Here is a 21,767-nt window from a genome sequence, read left to right as displayed (position 1 = left end):
GTAGCAACTGATAACTAACAACTTCAGACTCATATTTTTTAGCCTTTTCTTATTAGAGCTTCACATAAGAATATTAAACTGCTCTATATGTCATTTTTTACACGACATGTTTTCTATGTATTGTTTTACACTATAACCAACAATTACAAACTCATCTCTCTTGTTAAAAAGTAAAACATGTCAGTTTCTCCTGTACTGTGGCAGCATTTCTGTCTTTAGCTGTTGATGTCTTTATTCTGTGGAACACACATACCTGTTAAACTACATAGTATGCACAGTATTAACAAAACCAATTACAATTCACTTTTTGAGATAAGCCATGTTTCATAATGTGTCATTTTAAAGTATTTTAAAAATAAATACATGTTAAACCAGATATTATCAATCAAATGCTTCAGTGTCTTTGACCTATGAAGGTTATTATCTTTACAGTATAATATGCACTGTGATGCCTCATAGATCTCAACCCATGTGTTGCTTTTCCTACTTTGGTCCTTCAAATTTCCTTTCTCGATAAGAGTCGCTCTTCTTCATCAGGTAGAGGAGGACCATGTCACAGAAGAAAGCTCCCTGTGAAATTAAGTTTTACTGAGTTACCGTCACAACTGGCAAAATCTAAAATCCTGTGCAGTTCTTTTGAAAGCAAATGATTATTGATGGTACTTACAGCTCCCATTAAAGCCAGTCCTGAACCCACGTTGATGGCTGTTGGGATAATGCTGAACATCCCCGCCTATGAAAAGCAGAGGAAATACAAGTAATGTAGAATAAGAAAGTGGAAAATTACCAATATAAAAGGTTATAACTGTTGTTTATTTATCAAGAGAACCTGCATCATCATGCTTTGGCAGAGCAGATTAGTATTTCATGTATTCATCCTAAAAAGAAATGTATTTACCTTTCCGTGGACCATAATGTTAAATCTGACACCGTAGACTTTGAATAGAGATCGATAGCTCTCACCAGCAGCATTTTTGAAATAACGAGTGTGTCTGTTGAGGAACAAATGGGAAATTATAGAGGCATGAGAATGACAAAAAAATAAGACGCAATTAAGACATTCATTGAATTACATTACATTTAATTTAGCTGGCGCTTTTATCCAAAGCGACTTACAGTAAGTGCATTCGACCAAGAAGATACAAACTTGAAGAAAACAGAATCATATAAGTACATTAGGTTTCATAGAGCCAAACCATTTTAAGTGCTACTCAACTGGCTTTAGATAAGCCAGTCCTTAGTACACGAGTGCTTTGTTAGTATATAAGTGCTTTGTTAGTATATGAGTGCTTAGTTAGTATATAAGTGCTTAGTTAGTATATAAATGCTTAGTTAGTATATAAGTGCTTTGTTAGTATATGAGTGCTTAGTTAGTATATGAGTGCTTAGTTAGTATATAAGTGCTTAGTTAGTATATAAGTGCTTTGTTAGTATATGAGCGCTTAGTTATATGAGTGCTTAGTTAGTATATAAGTGCTTTGTTAGTATACGAGTGCTTAGTTAGTATATAAGTGCTTTGTTAGTATATAAATGCTTAGTTAGTATATAAGTGCTTTGTTAGTATATGAGTGCTTAGTTAGTATATGAGTGCTTAGTTAGTATATAAGTGCTTTGTTAGTATATGAGTGCTTAGTTAGTATATAAGTGCTTAGTTAGTATACAAGTGCTTAGTTAGTATATAAATGCTTAGTTAGTATATAAGTGCTTTGTTAGTATATGAGTGCTTAGTTAGTATATAAGTGCTTAGTTAGTATACAAGTGCTTAGTTAGTATATAAATGCTTAGTTAGTATATAAGTGCTTTGTTAGTATATGAGTGCTTAGTTAGTATATGAGTGCTTAGTTAGTATATAAGTGCTTAGTTAGTATATAAGTGCTTTGTTAGTATATGAGCGCTTAGTTATATGAGTGCTTAGTTAGTATATAAGTGCTTTGTTAGTATACGAGTGCTTAGTTAGTATATAAGTGCTTTGTTAGTATATGAGTGCTTAGTTAGTATATAAGTGCTTAGTTATATGAGTGCTTAGTTAGTATATAAGTGCTTAGTTAGTATATAAGTGCTTAGTTAGTATACAAGTGCTTTGTTAGTATATGAGTGCTTAGTTATATGAGTGCTTAGTTAGTATATAAGTGCTTTGTTAGTATACGAGTGCTTAGTTAGTATATAAGTGCTTAGTTAGTATATAAGTGCTTTGTTAGTATACGAGTGCTTAGTTAGTATATAAGTGCTTTGATAGTATACGAGTGCTTAGTTAGTATATAAGTGCTTAGTTAGTATATAAGTGCTTTGTTAGTATATAAGTGCTTAGTTAGTATACAAGTGCTTTGTTAGTATATGAGTGCTTAGTTATATGAGTGCTTAGTTAGTATATAAGTGCTTTGTTAGTATACGAGTGCTTAGTTAGTATATAAGTGCTTAGTTAGTATATAAGTGCTTTGTTAGTATACGAGTGCTTAGTTAGTATATAAGTGCTTTGATAGTATACGAGTGCTTAGTTAGTATATAAGTGCTTAGTTAGTATATAAGTGCTTTGTTAGTATACGAGTGCTTAGTTAGTATATAAGTGCTTTGTTAGTATACGAGTGCTTAGTTAGTATATAAGTGCTTTGTTAGTATACGAGTGCTTAGTTAGTATATAAGTGCTTTGTTAGTATATAAATGCTTAGTTAGTATCTAAGTGCGTTTTATTTTTTTTATTGCTCGAAGTGGAGTCGAAAGAGATGAGTTTTCAGTCTGCGCCGTAAGATGTGTAAGCTTTCTGCTTACACATCAAATATTTGAATAATTTCCTTACAAATGTGTTTTTAAATTGTAAATACATTACATTACATTGTTGAAGAAAATTGTAAATATTTGTCTTTGCGACATACTGTAGAAACATACAGTCTGCAGTGACTCTGACCTGAAGTTAAATCCTGTTGAGATTGAGTTGTTGGAGACGTCCAGACGTGTGAAATGGTAATGTGGATTACATTTAGAGTAGCCTTTGTCAAGGTCACAGTCCCACTCTATCAAAAGGCCAATGGAGCCACCCTGGGAAACACAATACCAAACAACTGTGTTAACTAATCATAGTAAAAAAATGGGAAATGGTGGGTCTTAAAGGGCCCATGTCATGCTTTTCCGGTTATTACCCGTCCCCTTGTGTGTTATGAAGGTTTTTATGCATGTGAACGGTGTGCAGAGTCACAAACCCTCAAAGTACACCCTGTAGTGAGTAAAACTCTAACACAGAAAAGACCTCCCCAAAACGCCTCGTTGGAGATACGTCATTGTCCATTTGATTCTTCCATTTCGTTCCGGGTACGGCATGATGTCAAGCCGTACCCGGAACGAAATGGACCAATCCGTTTAGCCGTTACGTTACGTCCGCGGAGCCGTTACGTTAAGCTGATTGGTCCAAATTGACCAATCCACGGACTTCATAACACACACATCTGTGTGCAGGGAGCAGGCAGCTCAGCTGATTTCTCCTCCCTGGCTGCAGGCTGATAACAGACAGTTGGGATCGCGGCGAAATTCTCTCTGCAGACCCATTCTCACAGCGTTTATCAACCTTTTTCTTACTCTATATCAAGCCACACTTATTGTTTTTACTTCGGCTGTGACTTTGTGTGTGCTCAGGATGAGTTTGGCTGTGTTTGGCTGTGTATCGCTAACAAGGAAACAACACCTCCACGGAGCTCAGCGCGATTCACAACGTCCCGACCAATCAGAGCACACTGTGCTCACAGGGAGGGTGGGGGCTGGAGCTTTTGGAGCTACAACGAGCCGTTAAAGGCAGAGAGTGAAATTCAGTGAATACACGTAGTTTACAGAGATGCTGTATGAGAAACCAATGTGAGTTTGGAAAATTGCACAATATAAATCTATTCTAGTAGACCTCAACAATGGAATTATGATCAGTGGAAATGGCCATGACATGGGCCCTTTAAGGGGGAAAAGGGGGTAAAGGGGGGAGCAGTGCCCCTTTTAATATTAAGCCTTGAACCCTCTCCCTGTCTACAATTATGTACATCTTTTTTTATTAAAGGTATTTGTGTGTCTGTGTGAGTGCCTTTATTGGAGATGAGTGGAGTTTGAAGTAAGCGAGAGAGGGGAGGACATTGCCTGACATGTTGAGATTTACACTTTGTTTTTTACACGTACAGTACACTCATTCTGTACTGTTTTTTTTAATTAGGGAGGGGTAAGGTTTTACATGTTGGGGAATTGTTGACCCTTAAAGTGTATCAGCTTTAACAGAAGTCCTGCAGATATTTCATTAAAATGAAGGTTTCAGACAATCAAAAATAAATAAAAGTTCAATACTAACAAATGTCGCCATGTCCTGGAAGTTGTATCCAGCTCTCCTGGTGATGTCCCCCAGGCGAAAGATGGGGCAGTAAGGGTAGAGCTGCTCATCAAATCTGCATTTTTTCAAAAAGGAGTCATCACTTGTTTCGAGGACGTTGGACCTTATAGTTGAAAAACACACACAGTTGTACAGTGAGAATATAAATGTGAACTGCTTCTGGGACACTAGCAGTACAAGCAGTGTTACACACAGAGGGATAGGTATTGGCTTACTTTGAAAATTGGAATTTGGGAAATAAGATGAAATTCTTGATGTAGATGGTGAAGTTTTCAGCGTTTAACAGCAGAGGTTTACTGTAAAAAAACAAAAACAAGCTAATGCCTTGAGAATTTTGTTGAACCAATTTACAGTACATCAAATATTTATATACAATTGCAAGAGTTTCTCTGTGATTGCTTACCGCGGTTTGAATTTTCTTTCAATGGGACACCAGCCGTATATTTCACAGGTACCAGTGGAGTTTTCATCTTTTCTTAAGCATCGTCCACTCTTAATTCCTTGAGAAAAACAGAAATTCACAAAGCTTATCACATATGAAAAGACACTGTAATATTGAACTTACATAATCAGTTCAAAAGAGATTTAAAAAAAACAATCACAAAGGCTTGAAAGACACTTATCCTAACCTAATTGGGTTTACCATCATAAATGTTGAACTCATTTTCATTTGAGTCAAAACATAGTGACAAGAGAATTTACATTTAAACCATAATTCAAAATGCAGCTAAGCCGACAATGTTACTTTCTTACCGTTACCAGCTATTACCATCTTCTCCTCTTCACAGTCCTCGTCATCTCTGCAGTGACCATCCAGCACTTTTGGGCTCTGAGAACAAAAGACACAGTAATACATTTTCAGGAATTATCCCAATCCTCCAGTGTTTATGCAGTAATATTGCCTGGTTTTCCTTTTCCCTAGTCTCATTAAGACCCTTCCCCCCAGGAAGCAGGGCCATCCATGGCCAACATGAGGCCCCACGCAAAGTTCTATGATGAGGCCCTCTGTTTCGCGAGCGTCGCAGCGGGCCTCGCAGCGGGCCTCGCAGCGGGCCTCGCAGCGGCGAAACCATGCCGCGCCACACTAATGGCGCATTTCCATTGCAGGGCCTCGCTCGGCTTAGTACAGTATAGTTAGGCCTTGTTAGGACTGGCTCACTTTATGCTGCGTTTCCATTACAGTTTAGTAGCTGGGGCAGTAACTATAGTAACGCAGTGTAGGCGGACGTCATCTTCAATGCAAACCACAGAAAAACAACATCAGCCGTTAGCTGTTAGCCCTCAGAGCTCACAGCTCCTCATATCTGTTCAGAAACTAGACAAAAGTTAAACAAGTACAAACCACAGACTGTCTGTGTCATGGCGAATACAGTCAGTGGCGGCCGGCCCATAGGGGCGCCGCCCCCCCTCTTCCCACATTAAAAATAAAATAAATAAAAAAATATATATTTAAAAAATATTTTTATTTTTATTTTTTTAATAAACAAGGTAAATATTATATAATTGGTATCAGTAAAATGTATAATCTACAATAAAATCTCGTTTAAAATTGTGTTACGATGTCTAAAGTTACTGATAAGTCACATGTTTCCTGCCTGGCCTTGCCCGTGTATCATTACTCCCTCTCGTCTGGGCGCTATGCACAGCGCCCAGACGAGAGTGCAGCAAGTGCAGCAGAAGCCAACTGTTGCTATCTTTAAACTATGCCGCCGAAACATAATTTCAGCCAATCAGCGTCGTCAAATCTGATGGTCACAGGGCTCCTACGTGAGCGCCCGGTGCAGTCTGTGAGTTGTTTGGACTCGTATCCAAGGAGACAAAACAGGAAGCTGTCATACACTCTGGAAGCTACCATTAGCAGCTAATGAAAACTCAGTTTTTTACATAAAAATGGAATTATGGATCATCAATCATTTTTTCAAAGTGACAGACACACCTTCAGCTGCGTTTTTCTCGTTTTTGATCAGAATTGTTATTCTGCAAAAGGTGAGCATATCTCCGTGTTTTGCTACCTAAAGCTACGTCGTGTGATGTCTGTATTTGCTTCCCCTGTCGCGAGTTCTGATCGCTCAGTGATGATACTTATATTTCTAGAATCTGTGGAATCTCAGCTTGTTAGCACAGTTTATGCTGTAGAAACTATGTCCAGGACAAGGTGTTTGGAAGTTTTGGAAGATTCATAGCTAACCACACTGAAGTTATGGAGGTATTGATCAGTCTTCTCATATTTTTAAGCCTCAAATTGTCCTTCCCCCCCCCCCCCCCCCCCTCTAACATCACCAGAAGTCATCATTTAGGGGGTCTTTTCTCAAAGAAATGCCCCCTAGTATTGTTTGATCACCATTTCCACAGCCCCACCTAAAATATTTTCCACCAGCCGCCACTGAATACAGTCGATGGTTTATTTATGTCTGTATAGGCCGTTGTGAGTGTGGGCGGTCGGAGCATATACTGCGTTAGCTTAGCCGATCTCCATTTAGAAAACACGTATTTTAAAAGGTTTTTCGCCTGCCGTCTGTCTGCAGACTTGTCAAAGCATTAATTCATGGTTTTTACTAACCGGTATCAGTATGTTGTTACTTCGGCATCATTTTGAAACGTGTATTACAATTAAATCACGGTCAAATATGTTCATATTGTTGTAGTTGTAGCCCCCTTGCTAGCGATTCTCTCTCTAGTTTAGCATACTCAGCCCGACTCAGCCTGGTTGTTGGCCCGCTAAGAACCTCGATTTTATGGGGCCAGAAAATTGGTGAAATAGTACCCGCTAGCCGGTACTACGTCAAGTGGAAACACAACCAAAAACGGGCCGCGCACGGCACGCTTAAACCACGCTCCGCGCTGTAGTGGAAATGCGCCATAATTGCGCCGCATAAGCGCATAGGTGCGCCGCATTTTCGGCTCAGTTGAGGCACCCTCCGCAAGATGAGGCCCCCTCCACAAGGTCAGGCCCCACGCAGTCTGCATGATCGGCCTGTATGGAGGGACGGCCCTGTCAGGAGGCCTTACCTCTTTGAATGCCTCACACACCCACCTGCTTCCCATTGCCTCGCAGCTAAATGGTCTTCTGCATTATAAAACGTGCAACAGCACTGACCCTTTGCTTATTTATTGGATTCCCTGCCTGAACCTTGTCGGTAACGTTTGCCTTTGTCTGTTTTACATTTTGGTTTTGACCCTTTCTGTTTAAACCCTTTGAACTTATACTCGCCCTGATTGTTTAATAATCATGCTTGTGTGTTATTTATGGCAAGCCGATTTAGCTTTTATTTATTTCTGGAGGAAATCAAAAACTACATTCTTACTAGTAATAATATTTATTTCTGATATCAAAAATATAATTTCAACTAGTTAGAATGCGATTTCTTGATATCAGAAATTCAATTGTAACTAGTTGTAATGTGCATTTCTGATATCAGAAATGTAATTTTAACTAGTGAGAATTGCATCGTTTTTCTCATTCATTTCAATGGGAGTTGGAATTTGAACTAGTTCAAATGCCAATTTCTCATATCAGTAATGCAATTGTTGATATCAGAAATACAATTTGAACTATAGTTCAAAATCCTTTTTTTATATCAGGAATTCAATTGTTACTAGTTATAATTCAATTTTTATTTATAACTAGTAACAATTGAATTCCTGATATCAAAAAAAGGATTTTGAACTAGTTCAAATTGTATTTCTGATATCAACAATTGGCATTTCGACTAGTTCAAATTGAATTACTGATATCAGAAATTGGAATTTGAACTAGTTCATAGTCCAACTCCCATTGAAATGAATGAGAAAAATGATGCAAATCTCACTAGTTAAAATCGCATTTCTGATATCAGAAATACACATTACAACATTAGTTACAATTTAATTTGTGATATCAAGAATTTGCATTCTAACTAGTTGAAATTATATTTTTGATATCAGAAATAAACATTACTAGTAAGAATTGCATTTTTTATATCAATAACTCGCATTCTCACTAGTAAGAGATATTTTTTGATATCCTCCAGAAATGAATAAAAGCTAAATCGGCTTGCCATAGTTATTGCCTGTTCTTTCTCAGTAGGTGTTACAAAAAGGGCTACACAAACAATGAAACTACAGAAGCCCATTTCGGCCAAAAAAATGTAAATATAGATGAATGAAATAAATAAAAAATACTAAAACATTATGCCTTCTTCATCGACTTGAATATGACTTACTCATTTTTATATAGGAAACCATACTTTTTATTTACCATTTTATACCTTTCACTTTTAATCATTTAAATTAGGTTCCCTCACACTTTTGACATACAATGTTGAGTTAGCGAACATTGTGCCTTTCCTGACAGGTAAGGGCTACCTTACATATCATATTTTGGCTGTTTCTTTTAGAAAATATATTGGGAAACATTGTGAAATTATACATTTTATGAAAAATCCCAACATTCAAAGATGACGTGACCATACACTGGTGACACAACAAGGTCAGCTTACTTTGAAACAGTAGAGTCCTGTGGAGTAAAGGTAAGCAGTTTCATCGCAACACCATTAAGATGAAAGTAAAAATGTACCTCAGGTTTGTTTATGGCAGAGGTGGGAGTAAGTCCTACATGTGCAAGTCATGAGCAAGTCTCAAGTCTTGACCTACAAGTATCAAGCAAGTCCCAAGTCACTGTGGTGAGAGTCAAGCAAGTCAAGTCAAGTCATTGCTCAGGTCAAGTCAAGTCAAGTCAAGTCATACAAAATTCTGATGAATAAGCCCAGTTTCCGCATTTAAATCAGTTAAAAGACAGTGGTTATGAAAATGGATTTAACTCACACTATGATCTTCATTACATACACAGTTAATCATTTGAAATCTAATTTAGACCGATGACAATCATATTAGATTCATATTAACCCTAGAACTGCAGACAATATAGCTAGGACTCAATCAAAAAGTCTGTTCAAAAAGGCAGAATTCCAGGTAAGAAAATCATATATGGCATTTGCCATTACACATATTTAATTTAAATTTCTGTTAACACTAGAACCGCCAACAGCATCAGCACCTACATAGATATCATTTTCAAATCATTTCATTTGTTCCTCTTCATAATTTCCTTATAAACTAAGTAGGACGATTTAAAACTCAGTTAATTGGGTTAATTTAGAAATTGCTTCAGTTTATCATCATAACAGATCAAAAAGTTCAGATTCATTTTACAATAAATCAAGGAATGATGCACTTCTACAAACAAAAACATCATAATTAAAAGATTTAAACAAACTACTAAAAGTAGATGAACTACATTATTCAACAGTTTACAGTAACTTCTGATAATAACACAGGGGAAATAAACGAGGCATCTCTCTCCCTCTCCTGACAGCCCGTCAGTATCAGGGTTAGTCAAAATGAATCCCTTGGCGGTTCTAGTGTTCATTTACCATTTTGTCTTCTCTTTGCAATGCTTAATCGATTTGAAACCAAGTCTAACGTAGCTTAAACTTAACGTTAGCTTTCTCGCTAACACAACACATTCACGCACCTTTCTCTGTGGGTTTTTTTGTAGTGACGAATGAAGTTGGATGTTGTGGTGGTCGTGTCACTGATCTTTATGCTGCAGACCCTGCATACCGCTGTTCTCTTCTTATTAGCGTCAACGACAACATAATCCTTGAATCCAAACTTCACTATTGTTGGAGTAACGCTAGCCGCTGCCATGTTAACTGACACTCCTGCCGTCTAGTGGGTTGCCAGGTTTGCGCGCATGGCGCTATAAACACCCAATCACGTTTTTCGAAAAAACTAAACGTAATATCTCACTACAAAAACAAACGCAAATATTTAATTTTAAACAGTCAAGTCCTTTCAAGTCATCTGTCTCAAGCTTAAGTCAAGTCTCAAGTCATGAATACCAAGTCAAAGTCAAGTCAAGTCTTTTATCAATGTTAGTCAAGCAAGTCTCAAGTCAAAAAATATGCGACTCGAGTCTGACTCGAGTCAAGTCATGTGACTCGAGTCCCCACCTCTGGTTTATGGACACATATGGACACTTCTCATAACATATGTGAACCTCTTGTTTAAGTGAGTTTTGACTGCCTGGCAGAACATAATGAGTGATGGTCCCTGCTTGAGTGGCAGCCTTTCAGACGGGCACTGCGATTGGTGAGAGCCGAAATGTTTACAAGAGCAGTGTTTTATGGCTGTGTGCCACTTTCTTCCTGGATGTTGCAGTGACACAAGAGACCAAAAAAGACTGAGTTTACATACCAGACACGTTCTGTAAATGTGCAGCCAAAGATAGTGCTGAGAGAGAGGATGAATAGTATAATTGGCACACACACAAGAAGGGTTAAAGGTATTTTGTCATGACTAAGAGCTGTGAAGAAAATGCAGACCAGTGCCTCTGATTTTCTCTCTTCACATTGTGCGTACTATTGATGAATTGACATTGTGTAACTGTGTTCTTCATCCTGATTTGTGGAGCTTTCGGTAAAGCTAATTTGCTCAAGAAGCCCTTAATCGTGAGAGAAAACAAGCGTATTTCTATGGTTCATTGAAACAAAATGATAGGGCAAAGAGAAGATTCAGTTTGTGTAATTTCTTCCCTAAACTCGGTCACTCATGGCCCTCTGTAACTTTGAATCATGGCTGTTTGGAATAGTTTCCAGATTATCAGCACTCAAACAGTGCAAAGTAAATAAACCTTACTTTAAAATAAACACAGTTAGTGTCAGACAGTTTGAAACTACAGGCTGACCGTGTCTTCTCCACAGTCTAAACAGCACATTATGCTCTGTGGCTAGCTAATACTAAAACAATTCAATGCCATGTATCCCGGTGCAATAAAGACAACTGCAATCACAATAGATAAAATACATGAAAACGTGTGTGAAAATGTTGTCTATTATGAACCAAACACATAGAGTATTTGAAGCCCTGTAGGAACTATTTGCTCACCATATCACTAAACAAGATAGTTTCATTAATAATGGATGGAGATTCAAGGCTATCATCTTGTTTGTTTTACATTTTAGGTGGCACATTGGAGAATGGACTGTCACACCTTAACAGGGTATAAGGATCGAGGGTCTGATACTCTTGCAGTAACCTTAAATGAATAATTGAACAAATCAAATAAAGGATCTCAAATTCCTCACACACTCACTACAGTCTAGAGTGAACATTCACCTGGTTATAAACACTAATATTGGCTGATATATATATCTTTACGTTATCTGCAATTTGATATCTTTTACTTTTTTAAATGAGAAAGATAATTTTTGACAGAAAACAGCTTTGAATTGGTGAGTCAAAATGGATGTTAAATCCAGTTCCACATTGCATGATACGTTGCTGTTACGACTGGCATTGTTGTCAAATGTGAGGATAACAAAAAATATATGTATTTCTTATTTTTGACAGCTCCTATTGTAATCACTGAAAGTACCTGTGTTCTGTTTCCTTACCTCAGCGCAGTAACCCAGCTTCTGGTTTGGCGTCTCCAAGAAATTGGTGACAACAAACAGAACCGCTTCACCCTGTAGAGAAAACACTGTGAATTTGTATTTATGTTTACATCACAAATATGTGCATTTGGGTCAATTGTATACCAACAAATTATTTAAAAAAATGGTAATTGGCAATTTTTTATGTAAAATTGGTTAAAAATCTCTTATTTAGCTTCTTAAATGTGAATATTTCGTTTTCTTTAGTCCTCTTCGACACTAAACTCAATGTCTTTATATTACACAAAACAAGATCATTAATGATGTCATCCTTTGCTTTGACAAACACCTATCAATATATGTCCCCACTTTTTGCCATTGTAGACAAAACAACAAGTTGATAAAGAAATCGACAGACTAATCAAAAATAACGGTCTCCATTAGTGATACACTTTACATTGTTGGCCCATTATGCTTATGGAGCTGCACCTGCATGCTTCATCCATACATTCAGGCAGACATAACTAAGCATGTATCAAAAATGAAAAACATTCTGTATTAACTTCCCTATGTAGTTAGCATGTGTGTGTGTCAAGTTTCCTGGGCTTTTTGTGTATATTCCCCACTTGAAAGGGATGAGGCGTCTACTGGACTTTGGGAACAGGATTTCACTCCAGTGACACAGATTCTTTTCAATACTTTTTATTTGTATTTAGAAGTTCACTTTATGCAGCACTTTATGCATTCTGTATTAACTTCCCTATGTAGTTAGCATGTGTGTGTCTTTCACCCAGTGTTGATGTGTGGTGCTCTGGATTAAAGGTCCCCTATTATAATATTTGTCATCAATATATTATAGGTCTCAGATATATACAAAACATGTCTCTGAAGTGTTTGGCTCAAAATACCAAACAGATCCCCAATTGTAGCATCCCATAATCCTCTCTGTTTCAGCCCTGTTTCAAACGTGCAGATTCTCTGTCCGTTACTTTAGATGAAAATAAGGAGCCACTCCCCACACCCTTCTGAGAGATATTTGGTTAAAAAGAACACAATGGTGCTCTAGGAGGAGATTCAGGTGATAAGGTGGGGGGTGGGGGGTTACCTTGGTTGGTGATTGGCTAATGGTTACACAAGCCAACAATTCGTTATGACATCATAAAGTAACCAAACTCTGATCAGCTCATTTTCAGACAGGTTTTTATATAAATGGATCAGGACAAAAAGAGAGAGAAACTGAAACTTTCAGAATCTCTTTACACAGAGGAGACACATGTTTATGTATAAAAGATGTGAAAAAGTGGATTTTGCATAATAGTTGACCTTTAAAGCTTCACCTGTGGTGGGATGACGTAGTCCTCCGGCCCCCACACCAGCCGACCAGACTCCGAGGTGTTAGTCACCGAGACTCCTTTCAGTTTAGTTATCACAGAGCTCTGGATGGCAGTGTCTGTTTCCTGGTAGCCTTTCTTGCTTACAAAAACCCAGCTGTGAGTGAGAGGAAAGATGTATAAGCTAAAAGGTGTGTTTAAACTTTAAAGCATCCTTTTGTCATTTCGATTTTCACATTGTTCATCTTAAACATTTCGTTTAACACAGATGTGTCGTTCCTTTTGGGATGAATTCCCATTTGAATTTAGTGGAACATTTACGTGGTATATCTAATCATGGAATATTATTTTAATTTAAGACTACAAGCTTTTACATTTGATTAAATTTCATTTAGCAAACACTTTAATACAAAGAGACTTACAATAAGTGCAATAAAGATACATATTCTGCTTTAATACCTTTGGGTAACTATAGGTTTAGGTTGTACTCTTATGGACTATTTTATGAATGACTGACACCTAAATAAAGGCTAAATAAAAAACCTATGTTTTTATAATAAAGCACTTGTGACTGAAAAAGTTAGTTTTACCTATGCTTAGATAGATAGATAGATAGATAGATAGATAGATAGATAGTACTTTATTGATCCCAAATTGGGAAATTGTTGTTGTTACAGCAGCATAAAAGGCATTTTACAATAAAACAAAACTACAAAATATACAAGAATAGAAAGAAAAATAAAATAAATATAAAATATACATGTTGAAATAGAAAATATACATGCAGATATTATATATATATATACAAATATATATATTAAAAATATATGGAATATGGAGTATAAATATTGAACAGATTAAAATTAAAATGTACAACGTGGTTTAATTTCTAGAGAAACTATGGAGCAGAGAGTTCTCTTCCAGAGGTGATTTATTGTACAGTATTATTGCAGTGGGCAGGAATGTTTTCCAGTATCTGTCCTTGTGACAGGGGAGCTGCAGCAGTCTGTTGGAGAAGGAGCTTTTAAATGTATGGGTTTTGCTGCAGGACGCGGAACAAGCCACAAACGTACACTGAACATTAAAAAAAGTAAAAAATACCCTGTTCTGTCACTTGGCCTCACAGCACTGACTGAAGCACATCATCTCTATAAAACACTTCTGTAAACTTAACAAAGTTTTGGCATATTGGTCATATGCAAAATATTTATCCTACAGTTTGATAATAGTCAACATAAACCCCTGTATTAATACTATGATTTATCTTCTCATGGTTAACAAGGCAGTTTTATTCTTGTAGTAATTTCTAACTTGTGCAATGAGGTTATAAAACTGTAAAAGTTGAACTGACTTACCCTATAATGTAGCCAATGATAGATAACTGAATAAGTCGGTACAAAACTCCAACCTTTTTATTTTTGGCAATAATGTACTTTTCCGTTTTATAATCGAATAAGGAGAGGAAGCGTCCTTTGAAGAAGCTCCCGGCCATCCTGCTGCTGTAACTCTGCGGAGACTCGGATGTCAGAGGATAAACATGCAGTGGCACGTTTACACCGAACATCACCAGCGTCAAGTCAGCATCAACAGGCAACTTACCCGGCTGGGACTTTCTAAATAAAACTGGATTTCTTACCAATGAGGTCGAAAAGAGACACCCGGTATTATCTTGAAGACATCATGGTGGTTTGAAGATTCTAATTTGAATTGATGGAAAGGACAACTATAAGATTGTTTTTTAATTAAAACCAAAAGTCTACAAACATACTGCCATTCGGCTTGACTTTTGAATGGTCGCAAATGTAGCATGCATGGGTGCTAGTTCAAGCAAAATATGGCTCAAAATTAAATATGAGATCTGTAGATATTTTGCTGGACCATGTTTCAGTGTAAGGAAGTCACCTCTGTTGGTGGTGCTCTTTGTTAAGCAGAGACATAGAGTATGATAAAGAGGTAAGATGTTTTCTGAGCGGCAGTCATCTGTGGCCTCCTTCCTTTCCATGGTCACAAAACTTGTAGGCCGAACACGTGAACAAGAGGTGTTATAGTTTCATGTGAAATACTTCTTTGTAAAACCACAACTCATCCTGCAGGCGCACTGACGAAAGAGAGGAGGCTACTCATTTACATCTGAGACGGCTTTTGGATACTTCAGGTGGTCAAGTCCGATCTAATTTCAGATAAATAGCATCATACTGCAGTATGATCTTTTAAAAAGGAATAAGGCCGCCATGGTAGGTAACCTGTAACCTATATATTTTCTTTTGAAATGTATTGAGTCGTTATCACAAATAGACGGACACACAAAGTAATAATACTAATAATCGTAATCATAATTACAATAAAGCTTTATTTGTGTAGCACTTATCATACACTAGGTGTAGCTCAAAATGCTTTAACAACACGGCACAAATGATAACGAAGAACAAGAAAGTCACTTCAGGTCAAATGTCAAAACCTTTTTGCACACATGCAGCATAAAAACATTATGTGACAATTCAAGCATCACAAAAAGGTAAAAAATGTAAGATAATAAAAAAAGTACAAAATGAATAAATACAATAAAAAATGTAAAACAATTAAATACATTAAAAAAACTAAAATAATAACGACCAATTTATTGTGGAGCAGTAAACCTGAGCAGTTGTTGCAATTATATTTATTGAACATGAAATGTAGGTATAAATATGCTTCTTCTACTTTCACTAGGCTTTGTGATAAACCTTTCCATTGGCCTTCACACCAAGGCCAAGCATCTACAGGAAGTGGTCTGGTGGAGGCATTTATGTCAGGCTTTATTTTACTCATACAGTATTCATCTATCATTGTGTCAAGAGAACAATACTTCTTGATTTGAATATATTGTTAGACATGATCCACTTAAATCTTAAGAAAAGAGAAACATTGTGACAAACATTTAGTCTGTCGTTCATGTGAAACGGAAAGACAACAAAGTGCCTCTGCAGATGAACTGTGATGGTCTTGTGGTTTTGTCCCATGATGCTTAGAGGGGTTTGCATTGAGCACAACCACAGCGCTGCTCACACTGTGAGAGATACTGACAATGGATACTGACGGGTGGATGTTCCTTTTAGCGCTTCGCTTTATTTGTGTGACTTCAAATGGTGAGTCCTCTTGTGAAATTAAATAATTAAAATACCGCGTTTTTCACATTATTTAATCAATCCATTTATTCTTTGAAACTTTGGCTTGGATATTCAAATGTTAATAATACCAAATCTGTTGACTTCAAGATAAGATATGACTACAATGAACTATGATGTTATTAATATATTTAAATATATGTCATAATAATTCAATAATGATAAATTACTACATACATATTTTTTCTTCTTCAATGTTAAATGTTTTATTTATATATTTGTCTGATTAATCTTCCTTTTATCCCTAGGTAAAATGATAATTATTAAGATAGTAATTTATGTCTAATTAAGCTTCTCCTATTTTTTTTGTTTCAATGTTATACGTTTTTTTTATCATTGTCTATAATAAGGCAATTAGCGTTTAAAAATGTTCATATGTTGCAGCTTTTTCTGCTGAATTTGCCTTTACAATTGTAGTTATCAAACGTTTCTCAACCCTTATGGTTAACTTTACCATGTCTACACTTAAGTATTGAATACATGAGATATGTGGCTTGAACCTTTTCTTGTATTTCTTTCGTCCCGCTCAGACGAGCCGTACAATAAGATGTCTTGTGTGAAGGATCCAGATGTGTGTGAGACGCACAGACTCAGCACTCAGCTTGGCTCCTCTGTGCTTCTCCCATGCAACTTTAAACCAAGTAACGTCACCTGGGTGTCATGGAGCCAAACTCCTGATCTGCACCTGCTGCAGCTCACGTCTGCAGGTCGCATCGTGTTCCTGAACCCCAGGTCTGGTCGTGTGAAGGCCTTTCCAAACCAGGGCCAAGAGGGGAACTTCTCCATCAGCATCAATGAGCTAAATAACTCAGACCTGGGGTGTTATGTCTGTACACGAGGAGATGACTGTCTTCAAGTGGAGTTGGTTGCTGAACATGGTAAGGTATTTCCTATTTTAAGATCATGTTAGTAGCAGCATGTGCAGAGACATGCTGCCTTTTTTTCCTTTCCATGGTCACAAACGTTGTGGGCCGGAGAGGGAGAGTGTGTGAGCGACAGTTTCCTGTGAAGTACAGTCTTGTGAAACCACATGTTGTTGTGCAGGTGCTCAAAGCGTAAACATGATGCTACTGATTTACATCAGTGCTGGTGTGGCTGCTTTCATCCTGCTGAGCGTCGGTGGCTACTGCTGCATGAAGTGTGAGTACTGCCCCAGTCTGACACTTTTAGTCCAAACAGTTCATCGAATAAGAAGTGCTTTGCTTGTTCAATGGGTTTATGGATGAATGGATTGGTTGGTTGATTCAAAGAAAAACTTTTTTTATTTCAGTCTGCTGTAAAAACACAGCTTCGTACAATCCTGAAGGTGCAGGTACGGAGGGTAAGCAACCATTTTTACAATTTACCGTTTAAAGGTGGTGTAGGTAAGTTTGAGAAACCGGCTCGAGATACACTTTTTGTTATATTCCATGGAATGCTCTTAACATCCCGATAGCAATGAATATCTTAAGTGCTTTGACAAAATATCCATACAATAATGTCATCTGTTGAAGCCGTAATACTGTAAAAAGCACGACCAATCATTTTAGCCGGCCCGGCTAAAATAACTGGATGGCCTACCTGCCTGTCAGCCTTCCATCTGTGCACAAACTTATCTCATGCCCTCATTGGTCATGTGCGCGTTCGTGTGTGTTGGAGGAGGGGCTCTGTAAGGAAGTGGCAGATTTTCTCCAGTGGTGTATTTTCAAATTCTAGCGATCTCGAGCCGGTTTCTCAAACTTACCTACCCTGCCTTTAAGTTAGAAAGGCCTATTGTAAAATGTTGCCCAGTACACGGTTGCAGTCAAAAATAAAGGCAGATACTTTAAAATAAAATACATGAATATAGTACAGCCAGGCAAGGCATCTTAAATTAAAATACATGTGTAAACTTGCATCTGTTATTTAAAAGACAAAATGTCCACAGCAGAGCACCCTGGCAAAAGACAGGGTTAAATAGCATTGTAGAAAAATAAACAGTTGCCACCTGTCCTTCAAAAGATTAGTTAGTTTGGGGAAAACATTTTATTATTTCAGGTCAAGAAGATTGATACCACGTCATGAAATGTTGTTGAGAGGTTCTAAGAAAGTCAAAAAATCCCCCGTCTAGTGAGAGAAAAATCCCTCAAACGTGTTTGCGGGAGCATTATCTCATACTGTAGGTTGAGAAAAGATCATCGTCTCATATACATGGAGATTTTAGGTTACTACAAATGGATGAACAGTTATGGGTTCAATGTTTTGGATAGAGGAGACTGGACAGACTTTTCTAGGTTTTTTTACCTTTGACCTTATAATGTCCCCCTGCAGGTGTCAGTCCTTCACAAGAGGAAACAGGCAGAGTGCCAGTCGGCCAACAGCAGGGAGGTAATCAAACAAAGTCATTTATTTTAACACATGTGATGCACAATAAGACAATAAAGAAAGTAATATATATGTTGTTTTTTTCTTGACAAGTAACTGTCCTGTACACTGTGTGTGTCATTTCCCTACAGGTGCAGACAATCATAGTCTTGTTTATGGTGAGTGCACAATGCTCTGTTTCTTCACTTTTTTTCATGGATTTTTAAAAGATAATGTCTTTGTTATCAAACGTAAAAAAAATCATCATTGTATTATATTTTCAAATACCAGAAAATGAGGACCAAGGCCCATTCAACCAGCAGGAGGAACCCGGAGATTATTGCAACACAGTTTCAGGAGCGATGCCTCATCCCGACCTGACTCTGCACCCTGACAGTAGCAGTGGGATGTATCCAAACCTCAACCAGTTCCAGAGGACGGAGAGTCAGAGGACTAAACTGAGATTTCATAGAGGTGCTTAACATCTAGCATAATTACTTACACAACTACTTCTCATACAGCATCTCTATAAAGTATGTGTATTCACTCTCTGTCCTACACGGCTTGTTGGAGCTCCTGCCCCCCCCCCCCCCTCCCTGTGAGCCCACTGTGCTCTGATTGGTCAGCTCGCCCACTCTGTTCTGATGAGTCCACCACCGTTACAGCGGAACATCAGTGATTATGTGTTACAATGGCATTAGCAACCAGAAAATGACACCTGTAATGACAAACAGATGAGAATGCTGCGTGGGGTCTGGGTGCCGTGTTGGCGGGACGTTGCGCGGCTCGCTGCTGCAAGGAGCGGACAGTGTGAGCTGGGTTCATTTCCTGCTTGCTGCGTGGGGTCTGCGAGACAGCGAGACATCACGAATGGACGCGGGAAGGGGGGAGGATGCTGAGGGGGCTGCAGCACCCCCATCTGCGAGGCTCCACTAGCACCCGCACCCCCAAACGCGGCGCTCCTACAGTATAACGGCCCGTCCACATGGCGGCGTGTGTTGAAGCTTCAAAGCTTCTGCCCATTCACTTTGAATGGGGTGACGTCACGCTTTGCCGAACTGCATTGTGGTTCCGTCGCTTCGCTTTGCTCGCGTTGCTCGCATCAAGAGTAAAGCAATGTTCTACTTTTGAAGCTTCGACGGAAGCGTCAGCCAATCAAATCATATGCCAGTACAAGCTCTAGCCAATCAAACCGCGTGCTTGTGTGTCTGGGGCGGGAGATTCATGTGATTGGTTGTTGGTCGAGTTTCAGACACGCCCACCGGCAAGCTTCAACGCACCGCTGTGTGGACGCTGCGTCACAGTTTTGCCGCTGAGAGAGTGTGTGTGTGTGTGGAGCTCCACGGATCCATTTGGGTATGGTCACGTCACCATACCCAGGAAGAAGAAAATGGAAAAAGAAAAATCTCCAACGAGGCGTTCTGGGGCAGCATAGACACGTATTTTCTGTGTTCGAGTTTTACTCGCTACAGGGTGTACTTTGAGGGTTTGTGACTCTGCAGACCGTTTACATGCATAAAAACCTTCATAACACACAAGGGACGGGTAATAACCGGAAAAGCATGACATGGGACCTTTCAATTAAAATATATCACTAAAGTGGTTTTTTTGTATCTCTAACAAATACATATGAGTCAATCTGGAGCAAAGCCTGGATATGTTCTATACTGCTGAGTAGATTGGTTGTTAACATATCATTTTATTTACGTACAAATGTACCAGTATCAACAAGTGTCAAATAAATTAAGGTAAAACGTTTTTGTTTTTTTCAGTTTTAGGGGTAGTGGAGTAGAAGTAGAACAAATTTGAAAATGTTAATACTCAAGTAAAGTACAAGTACCTCACATGTTTTCAGAACAGTACTTGAATAAATGTACTAAAATGCATTCAACCATATGCTAATGACTGATTTTATTTTGACAAACTAAAGTAACTCAGTCTCCTGTCACCTCTCCAGAGCTCTTCAACAGATTACGGCAAGCAAGTGTCAAGCGCCCTTATTACGGTAATATAAGTATGTTTTATTAAATCACATAATTTCAATGTTTTCAGGAACTTCATCTGTTCATTTCCTTACACAGTTAACCAAGATGAAATGAGGCAACAACAAGCCAGTTCAACTCAGGAGGAGAAGCGTCGCAGAGGTATTTAGATTACATTTAATATTGATTTGAGTGTGAGAAATAAAAGTTGAATGCACAAAATGTAATCAGTTTGATTGTTTGTTATTGTGTTTGGCTGCAGGTTTGGGGAAGAAGAAAGCCAAAGAAAGTGAGTGCTGATCTGTTGGCATGTTCAGGATGAAATAATATCTGCTCAACTTCTCTCCAACTTCTCCATTGTTTCCCTGTCAGATGCTGAATTCAAAAACCCGATATACAACAGGAGCGTAGACCAGCTCAACCACCTATAGAGAATTAACCCTTCTCTTGCGTTAGGTTTTGACCGGTGTGTTTTGCACAGTGATATCTCTGGAACCCCTTATCCAATTTTGTTGGTTGACATCTCATTTGAACAGTCAAAGCAAGTAGAATCAAGGGGTGACAGACAGAATGACACCAGGCGTGAATTTCATATTATTTTTGGCAGTAAGTTCAAAGATAGTGCTTATTTTACATTACTGTATATAATAAAAATGCTTGTCATGTAGGCTGTGTTTACTGGAGATGGAAATGCTTTAGTTAGTGTTGTAGCTGAGATCCCGTTCCAATGATGTATGGGATGTATTGATTTGAGACAAGCAAGCCAGTGTTTTCATGTTCGTGTGTGTGTGTGTGTGTGTGTGTGTGTGTGTGTGTGTGTGTGTGTGTGTGTGTGTGTGTGTGTGTGTGTGTGTGTGTGTGTGTGTGTGTGTGTATAGATGTTTTCCATCTGCAGGATGAACATAATACACTCATACCCATTCATTTTTCTATGGCGGTCAATTCTGACCGAAAACATCAAGGGTGTTTCACTGTTGAATACATCACTCAAAATTCAATGCAAGTGGTGATCATCAAGTGTATATGTTCAGAGGCCTAGTGTGGAAGATAACATAAGGTATTGAGGCAATTGGATGAAAAACACAATATTTATGATTAAAACAAAAGTCATTTGGTCACTTTTGACCCGAAACGCAAGAGAAGGGTTAAAGAGATTTTAAACAGCTGCTGAGATATTAGCAGTATCAACATCCTTTCCA

General features: G+C 38.1%; 2 protein-coding genes across 3 annotated transcripts; one reads left to right on the top strand and one right to left on the bottom strand.

Annotated features, from left to right (window-relative positions):
- Window positions 1–462: 462 nt before the first annotated feature.
- Window positions 463–14,684, bottom strand: LOC117470166 (P2X purinoceptor 5-like). Its single transcript, XM_034114760.1, is given in 11 exon segments — window positions 463–570; window positions 668–733; window positions 899–992; window positions 2,903–3,033; window positions 4,316–4,457; window positions 4,570–4,650; window positions 4,758–4,854; window positions 5,108–5,183; window positions 11,791–11,862; window positions 13,107–13,257; window positions 14,456–14,684. Coding segments are annotated over 11 exon segments (1,227 nt in total). The 5' UTR covers window positions 14,665–14,684.
- Window positions 14,685–15,780: 1,096 nt separating this feature from the next.
- On the top strand, window positions 15,781–21,231 carry LOC117470133. 2 transcript variants are annotated; one of them, XM_034114699.1, is made up of 11 exons: window positions 15,784–16,225; window positions 16,795–17,142; window positions 17,309–17,404; window positions 17,535–17,585; window positions 18,554–18,610; window positions 18,739–18,765; window positions 18,878–19,060; window positions 20,544–20,591; window positions 20,668–20,730; window positions 20,831–20,857; window positions 20,941–21,231. In XM_034114699.1, the coding sequence occupies exons 1-11, from the start codon at window positions 16,165–16,167 to the stop codon at window positions 20,997–20,999; spliced, it is 1,020 nt and encodes a 339-aa protein (XP_033970590.1). In that variant the 5' UTR covers window positions 15,784–16,164; the 3' UTR covers window positions 21,000–21,231. The 2 variants fall into 2 exon arrangements, with proteins under 2 accessions (XP_033970591.1, XP_033970590.1); XM_034114700.1 differs by lacking the exon at window positions 17,535–17,585 and having other exon boundaries at window positions 15,781–16,225.
- The last annotated feature ends 536 nt before the right edge of the window (window positions 21,232–21,767 follow it).

This window comes from Trematomus bernacchii, unplaced genomic scaffold (assembly GCF_902827165.1).
Source record: "Trematomus bernacchii unplaced genomic scaffold, fTreBer1.1, whole genome shotgun sequence".
Lineage (NCBI taxonomy): Eukaryota > Metazoa > Chordata > Actinopteri > Perciformes > Nototheniidae > Trematomus > Trematomus bernacchii.
Note: the sequence above shows the minus strand (reverse complement) of the source record. Positions and strands in the feature narration are given on the sequence as shown.

Bases quoted from the DNA above. Each gene is read 5' to 3' on its own strand.
- LOC117470133 (XM_034114699.1), top strand. From the start codon at position 16,165: ATGGATACTGACGGGTGGATGTTCCTTTTAGCGCTTCGCTTTATTTGT. The intron at 17,405-17,534 runs GTGAGTACTGCC...TTTTTATTTCAG, and splicing joins TGGCTACTGCTGCATGAAGT to TCTGCTGTAAAAACACAGCT. The intron at 18,611-18,738 runs GTAATCAAACAA...ATTTCCCTACAG, and splicing joins AGTCGGCCAACAGCAGGGAG to GTGCAGACAATCATAGTCTT.